The sequence below is a fragment of the Podarcis vaucheri genome (assembly GCF_965113315.1).
Source record: "Podarcis vaucheri genome assembly, chromosome: 10".
NCBI classification, from domain to species: Eukaryota; Metazoa; Chordata; class Lepidosauria; order Squamata; family Lacertidae; genus Podarcis; species Podarcis vaucheri.
Genome location: NC_138748.1, coordinates 72090064 through 72103539, shown reverse-complemented (window position 1 = coordinate 72103539; position 13476 = coordinate 72090064). Strand labels below are relative to the sequence as shown.

Genomic DNA, 13476 nt, shown 5'->3' with positions numbered 1-13476 from the left:
GGGAAGTCAGCAACTCAGCATATTCAGGGGCTTTCTGCCAGTGGCTTCCAGGCAAATGAGCATCCTGGAAACACACACTGTGATTCTTGGTGTGTTGCCATATCAATTGTTTTTGAAAGGTTATCATGATATGGTCTAGAAACCAGTTTGGACAATATATCGCCCAACCCTAATCCTCATTGACCACCAACAATCCAGACAAACACTCTGCCCTTCTCTATCAAAAGGCACTTTACATCTTAGATCATAATCACATTGTTTGACATTGCCTTTAATATTTTATTACGATAGAGTTTTACACATAAAAAACCAGAACTTCACATACACAACATGTGTTAAAGACAGATTTCCTCCTGAGTTCATTTCTATGAAGAAAAGAGTGGACTCTGAGAGGAAGACCTCCAACACTCCATACATCTAAATGGGTTCTTACATCTGAGAGTCTCTGGATTTTCCTTAAACACTACATTGTAAATAAAGAACTTTTTGCAATCTTTACAATTAAACTGCTTCTCCTCTTTGAGTCTGTTGATGGTTTCTAGGGTTTCAACTCCAAAGGTTCTTCCTGTCCGTGAATCTGTTGATTTAGAATTTTCACCAAGACTGAACCTCTATTGACTTTCCTGACATTTATAAGGTTTGTGTTTTGTGTGAGTTTCTTCACATAAATCAAGGGTTCCACTCTGACTGGAGCTCCTTCCACAGTCCATACATTTAAACAGTTTCTCCCCTGTGTGTCTGCTGATGTTTTCTAAGATTTCCATAATGACTGAAGCACTATCCGCACTCCATGCATTTAAATGGTTTCTCCCCTGTGTGAGTCCGTTGATGTTTTTTAAGGGTCCCATTATCACCAAAGCTCATTCCGCACTCCATACATTTAAATGGTTTCTCTCCTGTGTGAGTCCGTTGATGTATATTGAGGTGCCCACTCTGACTGAAGATCATTCCACACGCCATACATTCATATGGTTTTTCACCCGTGTGAGTCCGCTGGTGTAATTTAAGGGTTGCATTGAAACTAAAGCTCTTTCCGCACTCCATACATTTAAATGGTTTCTCTCCTGTATGAGTCCGTTGATGTTTTCTAAGTTTTCCATTATCACTAAAGCTCTTTCCTCACTCCAGGCATTTAAATGGTTTCTCCCCTGTGTGAGTCCGTTGATGTATATTGAGGTGTCCACTCTGACAGAAGCTCTTTCCGCACTCCATACATGTAAATGGGTTTTTTCCCCGTGTGAATCCGTTGATGTTTTCTAAGGTCTCCATTCTGACTGAAGCAATTTCCGCACTCCATGCATTTAAATGGTTTCTCCCCTGTGTGAGTCCGTTGATGTTTTTTAAGGTTCCCATTATAACCAAAGCTCATTCTGCACTCCATGCATTTAAATGGTCTCTCCCCTGTGTGAGTCCGTTGATGTTTTTTAAGGGTTCCATTATCACTAAAGCTCTTTCCGCACTCCATACATTTAAATGGTTTTTCTCCTGTGTGAAACCGCTGGTGTAATTTAAGGACTCCATTCTGACAAAAGCACTTTCCGCACTCCATGCATTTAAATGGTTTCTCTCCTGTGTGAATTCGCTGGTGTAATTTAAGGTCTCCATTCTGACTGAAGCAATTTCTGCACTCCAGGCATTTAAATGGTTTCTCCCCTGTGTGAGTCCGTTGATGTATATTGAGGTGTCCACTCTGACTGAAGCTCTTTCCGCACTCCATACATGTAAATGGGTTTTTTCCCCGTGTGAATCCGTTGATGTTTTCTAAGGTCTCCATTCTGACTGAAGCAATTTCCGCACTCCATGCATTTAAATGGTTTCTCCCCTTTGTGAGTCCGTTGATGTTTTTTAAGGTTCCCATTATAACCAAAGCTCATTCTGCACTCCATGCATTTAAATGGTTTCTCCCCTGTGTGAGTCCGTTGATGTTTTTTAAGGGTTCCATTATCACTAAAGCTCTTTCCGCACTCCATACATTTAAATGGTTTTTCTCCTGTGTGAAACCGCTGGTGTAATTTAAGGACTCCATTCTGACAAAAGCACTTTCCGCACTCCATGCATTTAAATGGTTTCTCTCCTGTGTGAATTCGCTGGTGTAATTTAAGGTCTCCATTCTGACTGAAGCAATTTCCGCACTCTAGGCATTTAAATGGTTTCTCCCCTGTGTGAGTCCGTTGATGTTTTCTAAGGTCTCCATTCTGACTGAAGCAATTTCTGCACTCCAGGCATTTAAATGGTTTCTCCCCTGTGTGAGTCCGTTGATGTATATTGAGGTGTCCACTCTGACTGAAGCTCTTTCCGCACTCCATACATTTAAATGGTTTCTCCCCTGTGTGAGTCCGTTGATGTATATTGAGGTGTCCACTCTGACTGAAGCTCTTTCCTCACTCCATACATGTAAATGGTTCTTCCCCCGTGTGAGTCCGTTGATGTTTTCTAAGGTCTCCATTCTGACTGAAGCAATTTCCGCACTCCATGCATTTAAATGGTTTTTCCCCTGTGTGAGTCCGTTGATGTTTTTTAAGAGTTCCATTATCACCAAAGCTCATTCCGCACTCCATGCATTTAAGTGGTTTCTCCCCTGTGTGAGTCCGTTGATGTTTTTTAAGAGTTCCATTATCACTAAAGCTCATTCCGCACTCCATACATTTAAATGGTTTTTCTCCTGTGTGAATCCGCTGGTGTAATTTAAGGACTCCATTCTGACAAAAGCACTTTCCGCACTCCATGTATTTAAATGGTTTCTCTCCTGTGTGAATTCGCTGGTGTAATTTAAGGTCTCCATTCTGACTGAAGCACTTTCCGCACTCCATACATTTAAATGGTTTGTCTCCTGTGTGAATTCGCTGGTGTAATTTAAGGACTCCATTCTGACTGAAGCACTTTCCGCACTCCATGCATTTATATGGTTTTTCCCCTGTGTGAGTCCGTTGATGTTTTCTAAGCTCTCCATTCTGTCTGAAGCACTTTCCGCACTCCATGCATTTAAATGGTTTCTCCCCTGTGTGAGTTCGTTGATGTGTTCTAAGGTCTGCATTGAAACTGAAGCTCTTTCCACACTCCATACATTCATATGGTTTCTCCCCTGTGCGAGTTCGTTGATGTGTTCTAAGGTTTCCACCGAAACTGAAGATCTTTCCGCACTCCAGGCATTTAAATGGTTTCTCCCCTGTGTGAGTCCGTTGATGTCTTCTAAGGTTTCCATTCTCACTAAAGCTCTTTCCGCACTCCAGGCATTTAAATGGTTTCTCCCCTGTGTCAGTACGTTGATGTAAACTTAAGTGTCCATTCTGACTGAAGCTCTTTCCACAATCCATGCATTTAAAAGGTTTCTCCCCTGTGTGAGTCCTCTGATGTGTTCTATCACTCCGACTGAAGCTCTTTCCACAATCCAGACATTTAAAAGGTTTTTCCCCTGTGTGAAACTGTGGATGTAAACTTAAGTGTCCATGTTGACTGAAGTTCTTCCTGCGCTCCCTGCATTGGAATTCTTTTTTGCCCATGTTAGTTCACTGATGTGTTCTAAGTTTTCCACTATCAGTGAAACTTTGCCCACACTCCATACCTTTCAATGGTTTCTCCCCTGTTGGAGGTCGTTGATGTGAGCTATGTGTGCTCATTCAGTGAAGCATATTCCACATTTCACACATTTAAATGTCTATACCTAATGATACCAAAGTGCCCCATCCCTCAGAATTCTGAATGTCTTCTCCATCACCTTCTTCAAAGTGGGAGGGAAGGAAATCCTGTTTGGGTTTCAAGGAAGAGAAGAAAGGGGAAGAGAACACAGCAAGCGCCGTTAGCACCTTCTCTTATTTCAGCATCTCCTACATTCCCCTGCCTCCTACCCATGTTCCCAGTTTTTAGGAAATGAAGATGCAATGATGTCAAATGATAGTAATGCATCAGCAACCTTTCATAATCCTCAATCATCATTGATAAAGCAGCATGATCTTGGAAAACAGCCTTTTCAAATCAATTGTTTCCTCAAAGGAAAGGCAGCTACTCTCTCTCTCCATGAAAAGGCCCTCTCTTTCTCTGGTTCATTTTTCCTCTGGACATTCCCCATTGTCTGCATCATAATCCTCCATCCACCTCTAGATCTTTATGAGTCACCTGCATAGTCCCATTGGCCTCAGGAGGTCCATATGAACTATTTTGTGAGACCCAGGTCTACATCTCTTCCAGGGACTGTGGTCTGGGTCAGTTAGAGAACTAGTGACAAGGCTTGGTGCTTGGCGTCAGCTGAATGGGTGCTCAGGGAAGCTCCTGTTCTTGGAGATGGACCTCTGTCTACATGCCTTGCATTGTATGGAGAGAGCAGGAGAAGCAGAAGGAAAGCAGCTGGCACATGGGAATCCCAGGCGGAAACACCGACCCAAATGGTTCTTTATAATGATGATGTGCTGCCTGATCCTGCGCTTGCCTTATGACAGAGGACCATCATAATCTGGCACTGAAAAGCAGGATATTCAAGGCGAGGAGATAACTGTACTTAGTGGAAACGTCAACCTTGAATATGTGGTGTTGATTCATTAACAACCTGAAGTTGTGTTATTTCTTGTGATATGAATTTATTCCTGATCTGTCTTAAATATCATAATTATAGGATGTCTTGGGGTGTTAGGGGAGCGGTAGTACCTTTGGTGGAGGAAATGTAGTCCACCTTCTGGAGTAATTATTCCACCATTGGTCCCCACCCTGCACTCAGCTCTCACCTGAGAGAAGCTGTCAGCATTCAAAAGGGCCACAATCCCAGGAACGGCTTCAACCGGCCGGCTAAACCAGGTGAGGATACCTGCTGGGTCTCAAATCCTTGGTGGGCTGGGGAATTCTGGAAAACAGAAGCGCTATTTACATCATACGTCACTGTAAAGGTATTCAGAATATTTGTCTTTTGAAGAAAAGACCACAAATCCAGTGGCCCCTTCAAAGCTAATGAACGTCTTGTGGCTGGAGCTTTTGTGGGCTGCAGGACCAGGAAAGCTTCTGCCACCATGATCCTTCCAATTGGGATTCAGGCCTCATCATGGGACTGAAACTGCCCTGGTTGCGCTGCTTGATGATCTCCGATGGGCTAGAGACCAAGGGGAAAGCTCTTTCCTGGTTCTGCTGGATCTCTCAGCAGCTTTGGAGACCTTTGACCATGGTATCCTTCTAGACCCTCTAGGGGAGCTGGGGGCCCTGCTATGCAGTGGTTCCCCTCCTTCCTCCTGAGCCATGTCCAGAAATTGGTGTTGGGGGATGAGTGTTCTGACCCCTGGGAGCTCACTTGTGGGGTGCCTCAGGGCTCCGTCCTCTCCCCATGCTTTTTAATATCTATATGAAGACGCTGGGAGAGATCATCAGGGGGTTTGGGCTGGGTGTTCCCCAGTATGTGGATGATGCCCAGCTCTTCCTCTCTTTTAAATTGGAACCAGTGAAGGTCCTGTGTAAGTGTCTGGAGGCACTTGGAGGATAGATGGCGGCTAACAGATTGAGGTTGAATCTTGATAAGAAAGAAATACTGTCCCAGGGGGACAGGGGGCAGGCAGGTGTGGAAGACTCCCTAGACCTGATGGGGGTAACTGTGCCCCAAAAGGACTAGGTGCACAACCTGGGGGTCATTTTGGACTCACAGCTGTCCATGCACAGGTCAATTCTGTGTCCAGGGCAGCTGTCTACCAGTTCCATCTGGTATGCCAGCTGAGACCCTCCATGCCTGGAGACTGTCTCCCCAGAGTGGTGCATGCTCTGGTGATCTCCCGCTTGGACGACTGCCGTGTGATACATGAGGCTTGAGGAGATTTCACCCCTCCCATTCCAAGAATCTGCTGATGTTCTCTGCTGATTCTCCAGAGAGGAGGGGGGCGGTTTCTGCTCTCCACTTATTTCGCTCCAGCCTCACAAGAGAGAGAGAGAGAGAGAGAGAGAGAGAGAGAGAGAGACTGAGTGTTAGAGAAAGAGTGTGTTATCTCTGTATAGATAAGGTTGCTGCTAAGAGCAGCTGCAGACTCTCAGTGCAGTCTAGCTTCTCCATTTAGCTCTGTATATAGTTTGTATGATAGTTGGAGATAGAATAAAAGTAGTTATTCTACAGAGCTGCTCTCCGAGTGGTTTATGCTCTGCTGTACTCTGCTGTGCAACGACTGTCTTCGGGAGTGAATCTGGTGCTCACAACTCTGAGTTGTGAGTCCACAGCACTTTGACCTGTTCCTGTGCAGAAGGTCTCTGGAAGTGCTACCCCAGCTCGCCTGGCCCAGTCGGGGCTGAAGTGGATGAGTCCAGTCGGTGGCACTGGCTCAAGGGTGATGCTGAGAGGGCTACCTTTGAAGGTGACCCGGAAACTGCAACTAATCCAGAATGTGGCTGGTAGAGAGCAGAATGGGAGCACCAGCTGAGACAACATAACACCTGTCTGAAAGGATCCTCACTGACTCCCAGTACATTTCTGAGCATAATAATAATAATAATAATAATAATAATAATAATAATTTATTATTTATACCCCGCCCATCTGGCTGGGCCTCCCCAGCCACTCTGGGCGGCTTCCATAAAAACCAAAAATACAGTAAAATATCACACGTTAAAAACTTCCCTGAACAGGGCTGCCTTAAGATGTCTTCTGAATGTCAGATAGTTGTTTATTGCTTTGACATCTGCTGGAAGGGCGTTCCACAGGGCGGGTGCCACCACCGAGAAGGCCCTCTGCCTGGTTCCCTGTAGCTTTGCTTCTCGCAATGAGGGAACCGCCAGAAGGCCCTCGGCGCTGGACCTCAGCGTCCGGGCAGAATGATGGGGGTGGAGACGCTCCTTCAGGTATACTGGACCGAGGCCGTTTAGGGCTTTAAAGGTCAGCACCAACACTTTGAATTGTGCTCGGAAACGTAATGGGAGCCAATGTAGGTCTTTCAAGACCGGTGTTATATGGTCTCAGCGGCCGCCCCCAGTCACCAGTCTAGCTGCCGCATTCTGGATTAGTTGTAGTTTCCGAGTCACCTTCAAAGGTAGCCCCACGTAGAGTGCATTGCAGTAGTCCAAGCGGGAGATAACCAGAGCATGCACCACTCTGGTGAGACAGTCCGCAGGCAGATAGGGTCTCAGCCTACGTACCAGATGGAGCTGGTAAACAGCTGCCCTGGACACAGATTTGACCTGTGCCTCCATGGACAGCTGTGAGTCCAAAATGACTCCCAGGCTGCGCACCTGGTCCTTCAGGGGCACAGTTACCCCATTCAGGACCAGGGAATCCTCTACACCTGCCCGCCTCCTGTCCCCCAGAAACAATACTTCTGTCTTGTCAGGATTCAACCTCAATCTGTTAGCCGCCATCCATCCTCCAACTGCCTCCAGACACTCAAGCAGGACCTTCACTGCCTTCACTGGTTCTGATTTAAAAGAGAGGTAGAGCTGGTGCTGACCAATTCGCAATGTTGGTGCTGACCATTAAATTGCCGTGGTTGCATTTTTCAGGCATAGAATCCTATTATGCCTTCAGTAACAAATTGATTTGCTGAAGGAATTTTTTGCTGTCTCTAAGCATTTTTTCCTACTCTGCTAATTGTATGTCGGACTTGCTCTGGAGATCATTGTGGAGGAGCAAAATCTGCAACCTAAAGCCCTAAACAGCCTCGGGTATGTAGACCTGAAGGAACGTCTCCACCCCCATCGCTCAGTCTGTATGCTGAGGTCCTCCTTCGAGGGTCTTCTGCTGGTTCACCCCCCCCCCCCCAGTGAGAAGCGAAGTTACAGGGAAGCAGGCAGAGGGCAAGGAAATGGGCAACTATCTGACATTTAGAAGACAGCTGAAGGCAGCCCTGTACAGTGGTGCCTCGCAAGACGAAATTAATTCGTTCCGCAAGTTTTTTCTTCTTGCGAGTTTTTCGTCTTGCGATGCACGGTTTCCAATAGGAATGCATTGAAAATCAATTAATGCGTTCCTATGGAAACCGCCTACTGCAATATCAGTTCATGAAATGTTATGGGTGGAGAAAATCACAGGGATGCCATAAACGGTAATCCCACCCACAACTTCTCATTCACATACAGTCTGTAAATTAGGGGAGGTCACACACCTCACCTGTGCTAGTACTGGCACTCTTTGGCCTGTGTAGACACACCTTGTATGTAGAGCCTCCAGCCACAGACACTGTCTATCATGAAAATGGGTCCTTTGACTGGGAAGAATCTCAGCTTGTCAGTCACTCTGACACTGCCTACAAAGAATAAGAGGAACAGAAGTGCTTTTGAGGTGCAACTTCTATATCAATCCAGACAGCCATTCCATGGACTCTGCACCCCTGTCTCTGATGAGAGGTGTACATTATCCTCATCCTGAATGAACCAGGCAGTGGAAAAGACAAAGATGGAAGCCTGAGAGAGAGGAAAAGGTTTCTGTCTGCTTCCTGGGTAGGAGTGTGGAAACAGAGAACGGCTTCTGAAAAGGGCTCTCCCCTCTCCTCTTCCTCTCGGGATTTGAACCGCTACGTCTGGACAGGGCAGGGGCTTATGGGGTGGGAAGAGGATGGAGCTTGCAGGAAGGGAGGGGTGGGGGGAGTCGACCCCCCACTTTCGTCAGATCCCCCTCTGGTCGCCTTGAAGGGATGGCCGATTCCTAGGCGGGAGGGAGAAGCCAAGAAGCCAAGAAGCCTCCGGAGAATCCTCGCGTCCGCCACGATGGAGACCTCTCCCTACAGACTGGTCTTCCTTTCTCTCTCCCCCCCCCCCACGCCAATGCTGCCCTTCCCCGCCCCAGGGATGCTCCCCCCGACTTCCTCGACCCCCTCCTTCTTTCCCTGAGTCGCCCTGCACCCAGAGGCCGCCTTGGCGGGGCTCACCCCTCACCCTTCACGCCACACCTCTCCATCCAGAGGACGCCCCCCCCCAACACCAGCCACACGGGGGTCTCTATCCAGGCGTCCCTCACCACCGTTAACCCTTTCATGGCCTGCCTTTTCCATGCGGAGCCCACAGGGCCCCAGGGATGCCTGTGCGGGGAAACGGGGCAAGGGGGTCCTCGTGGGGAATCCCTGGGTGGGCGCCCCATGTCCGCCCGCGCCAGGGCGCCTAAGCGGCCAGGGAAAGCCCCCTTCGCAGTAGGAGTGCAGGGATCTAGGCCATGCCGACGGGACCCACCAATAGCGCTTTGGGGAGCTGGCGGGGGTCTCTGGATCCTTCTCTCCCCTCCCCCCGCGACCCCTTTACCTCTTTGTCCTCGCTCGCGATTCTCCTCTCCTTTCCTGCAACATCCACGTGGGTGGGTGGGTTGGATTTACCTGCCGCCCCTCCTCTCCTTTCCGAAAGCGCGCCCCCTAGAGCTACAGCGCAGAGCAGCAATCCGGCGCAGAAGAGCCACTTACGGGAGAAGCAGGCAGTTTGGGAGGAGGGTTCATCCCCCCCCCCTATTCCGGGAGCAGAGGTGGTGGTGAGGAGGAGGAGCAACATATTGGGGAGGGGATTTGGGGTTGTGGGGGCGGGGTGAGAGGAGGATGTGCGGGGAGGGGAGGGGAGGAATTGAAAGGGGGCGGGGAGGAAGGTTATTCCCCTCCCGTTTTCCTCCTGTAGATCAGGAGAGCGGTGGAGGGGCTGATCCTGGCAATCCAATTATAATGTGGGGTCCCCCCTCAAAGTTTACATTGAAAAATCCTTCCCTCGCCCACCCCACGCCATGAGATTAGATCCGTCCTTGCTTTAGGTATTGCTGCTCTTCAAACCAAGAGGGGGGGGGCACAGTTATACGACTCACCGAAAACCCCAAGTCCCCACCACAGCCTTAAATGTGCCCTTAAGACAGGATTTGTGAAGGAAAAGACAATGGGGAGGCTCCTCCCATCTCTTCCTCTCTTTTAAACTGGAACCAGTGAAGGCAGTGAATTCCCTGTGTGTCTTTCTGGAGGTGGTTGAATCCAGACAAGGGAGGCAGGTGTGGGGGACTCCCGGTTCCTGATGGCGTAACAGTGCCCCTAAAGGACCGGGTCATCACCTTTGAGTATTGGGGTCAGTGCCCCTATTCCTCCAGCAGGAGCGATTGTGGGGCTTCCTCGCCCGCTTCCATTCAGCTCTGCCATTCCCAAAGGGCAATTCTTCTTCAGCCATTGTGGGAGCAGGCGGGCAGGAAGCTGGAGCGGCTTCCCTTTGAGTAGGCTTCGTTTTGTAGCACCCTGCTTGTGGTTAACGCTTAGCTGGAATGAAATATTCAACGCAGCAATAGAGAAATTAAATTAATAATTTATTTGTCAGACAAATAAATGAGAGACACAGTAGTATATGGATACCAAAGCTCTGCCCACTCCAGCCCTGATGGCCAGCACTTACATTTCCTCAGCCCAGCCCCCTTGCTCCTCCTTTGGCTGCCTCTGTCCAATCAGCCTGGTTGAAATTCCTATTGGCTGTTTGCTAGAACCAATCATAAAAGTTACAGATAGGTAGCCGTGTTGGCCTGCCATAATCAAAATAAAAAAATTCCTTCCAGTAGCACCTTAAAGACCAACTAAGTTAGTTCTTGGTATGAGCTTTCGTGTGCATGCACACTTCTTCAGATACACTGAAACAGAAGTTGCCAGACCCTTCTATACAGTGAGAACGAAAGCTCATACCAAGAACTAACTTAGTTGGTCTTTAAGGTGCTACTGGAAGGAATTTTTTTATTTCAATCATAAAAGATACACCCATTTCCTATTACCTTTTATGGGAGACAAAGAGCTATATTTCCTTCTATCCATAAATGGCAGACAAGTAGCCATATATCTTACATTTACCTCAACCAGGCACCTTAATTACCAGATAACCTTTGGCCCCTGTTGCCCTATTCACTGCAAAACAGATGGCTAAAGCAGATGGTGCATGGTTTTTAATTTTTATCTTAAAGAGATCTTGGGTTCACCTTCTCACACACCATCTATGAAATAAGAATCTAACATAAGAATCTAATATTTCTTACTTTCTAAATCCTTTGCATAATTACATTTAAGCCAATATATTTCATGCATTAACATAGATAGATTTTTAGAAGGAAAGGAAAGGCCTTTTCAAAGTAAAAAGGAACTTAGTAAAAGCTAAGTTCTCTAAGTTCTCTGAAGCTTCAAAGCAGCTTCAGAGAGAAGCCTCTTTCCTTAGCCAGCTGCTGTTTCTATTAGCTCTTGCCCTTTTAACCTTATGAAAATGTGGCTCAAGTTTAATGGGAGGCACAATAATTCTTACTATTTACCAACTCTTAATTGTGTTTTTGCAGCTTGATTGTATTCTGTAATTTGTATGGTCAGTGTGACCTTTAGCTCCCAGCCTGTAATTTCCTTTTACAACCCTGAAGCGCTGCTTATAGATCAGTGGGGCCCTTAAACAGGAAGATAAACAGCTGCCAGATAATTCAGCTGGTTTCTTTTTTAAAATATTTTTATTGCTTTTTTTCAGATAAAGATATACAGTCAATTATACAAAGAAACATCAGCTACAAAGAAAAGAAAGAAGAAAAAATAGATAATTTCAAAGCTTATTTCAGTCTTCTATCGGACTTCCCCACATCTCCCTCACAATGCATTCTTAACAATAAAAATATCAGCAAATTATAACCTTGTTTCATGCGTTTCTTTTATACTTTCAAAACTTACGTTTTAGTTTAAATTACTTACTGTCAATTTACTCTAAAAAACAAATATAATATCATTTTAAACATTTAAACATTGGTCCTTTCATTAATTTATTATTTAGTTTCATATGTCATCCACTCTCATTGCTGGAGCTAATCTTTCCAAGTCGTGCGAATTCTTATAATTCATATAATTTATAAAGCTTTTGCAAATAGTCCTTAAATTTTTTCCAGTCCTCCTCCATTGCTTCTTCTCCCAAATCTCGGATCCTGGCAGTCATCTCAGCCAATTCCATATAGTCCATCAACTGCGTTTGCCACTCTTCCAGTGTGGGCAAATCTTGAGTCTTCCAATGTTTTGCGATGAGAATTCTTGCTGCTGTAGTTGCGTACATAAAAAACGTTCTGTCCTTCTTTAACACCTTTTGGCCGACTATGCCCAAAAGGAAGGCCTCTGGTTTCTTAGGAAAGGTGTACTTAAACACCTTTTTTAGTTCATTATAAATCACTTCCCAGAAGGCCTTCACTTTAGGACAAGTCCACCATAGGTGAAAGAATGTCCCTTCAGCCTCCTTACATTTCCAACATCTATTGTCAGACAAGTGATATATCTTAGCAAGCTTGACTGGGGTCATGTACCACCTGTATATCATTTTCATAATATTTTCTTTCAAGGCATTGCATGCCGTAAATTTCATACCGGTGGTCCATAACTTTTCCCAGTCTTCAAACATAATGTTGTACCCAATGTCTTGTGCCCATTTTATCATGGCTGATTTAACTGTCTTGTCCTGAGTGTTCCATTTAAGCAGCAAGTTATACATTCTTGATAATAACTTAGTCTTTGGTTCTAACAATTCTGTCTCTAGTTTCGATTTTTCCACCTGGAAACCTGTTTTTTTATCCATCTTAAACACCTCCTGAATTTGAGCATAATGAAACCAATCTTGCACCTTATCCTTTAGTCTTTCATAACTCTGTAACCTCCAATTGTCTCCGATTTTTTCTATTATTTCCCCATATGTCGGCCAGCCGGCCTCCATATTGGGGTTTTTCCGAGCCTTGGCCTCCACTGGTGATAACCACCTTGGGGTCTTACTTTCTAATAAATCTTTATATTTTGTCCAGACTATGAATATTGCTTTTCTGACAATATGGTTTTTGAACATTTTATGTGTTTTTACCTTGTCATACCACAAATACGCATGCCATCCTAACGAATTATTAAACCCTTCCAGATCTAGGACATCAGTGTTCTTTAGCAACAACCAATCTTTCATCCAGCAGAAGGCTGCAGCTTCATAATATAACCTTAAGTCTGGCAGGGCAAACCCCCCTCTTTCTTTTGCATCAGTTAGTATTTTAAACTTTATTCGGGGCTTTTTGCCCTGCCAAACAAACTTTGAGATATCCTTCTGCCACTTTCCAAAACATTCCACTCTGTCCACGATCTGTAAGGTTTGAAACAAAAACAACATCTTTGGCAAAACGTTCATTTTTATAGCTGCTATTCGGCCCAACAAGGAAAGTTACAGTCTTGACCAAATTTCTAGATCTTTTTTAACTTCTAACCAGCATTTTTCATAGTTATCTTTGAATAGATTCAAATTAATTCAGCTGGTTTCTGCCTGGCATGAGAGATACAAACATTTACAAATATATTTTTAAGCTCATTTTAAAATGCAGGTCTTCATCAGATGCCTCAGTTTCCCTTTCTGCTGACCTCAGTCTCTTGGATTGTGGCCAGCTTTCCTCTTCCATTTCTCTGAATGCTGAGCAGTGTTGGATGTGTGGGGAAGCAAAAGTCACCCCATAACTTTTCCGCAGGGTTCCCTCCGCAGCACAGAAGGATGCGGGGAGGGAGGAACACATATTAATAAACGAACACTCCTGTGAATGGAGAGAAGCAGAAAGCA

At 45.7% G+C, this 13476-nt stretch overlaps 3 protein-coding genes across 3 annotated transcripts in view; 1 reads left to right on the top strand and 2 right to left on the bottom strand.

Annotated features, from left to right (window-relative positions):
- LOC309541360 (uncharacterized protein) overlaps positions 1-9371 on the bottom strand; it is a 47100-nt gene extending 37729 nt beyond the window's left edge. The window contains exons 1-3 of the mRNA XM_082239164.1: positions 9181-9371; positions 8057-8192; positions 4716-4831 (exon numbers count right to left, since the gene is read on the bottom strand). The gene's annotated coding sequence lies outside the window, so the exon portion shown is untranslated. The remainder of the gene's footprint in view (positions 1-4715; positions 4832-8056; positions 8193-9180) is intronic.
- LOC309541245 (uncharacterized protein) overlaps positions 1-13476 on the top strand; it is a 328128-nt gene that overhangs the window by 158504 nt on the left and 156148 nt on the right. The gene's annotated exons all lie outside the window — the stretch shown is intronic.
- LOC309541381 (uncharacterized protein) lies at positions 266-4725 on the bottom strand. The gene is made up of 2 exons (XM_082239204.1): positions 4639-4725; positions 266-3743 (listed from the first exon to the last, which is right to left on the bottom strand). Exon 2 carries the CDS (start codon positions 3498-3500, stop codon positions 2382-2384), a length of 1119 nt encoding a protein of 372 aa, XP_082095330.1. The 5' UTR covers positions 3501-3743; positions 4639-4725; the 3' UTR covers positions 266-2381.

Excerpts from the sequence above, each read along its gene's own strand:
- LOC309541381 (XM_082239204.1), bottom strand. The coding sequence starts at position 3,500 with ATGGGCAAAAAAGAATTCCAATGCAGGGAGCGCAGGAAGAACTTCAGT.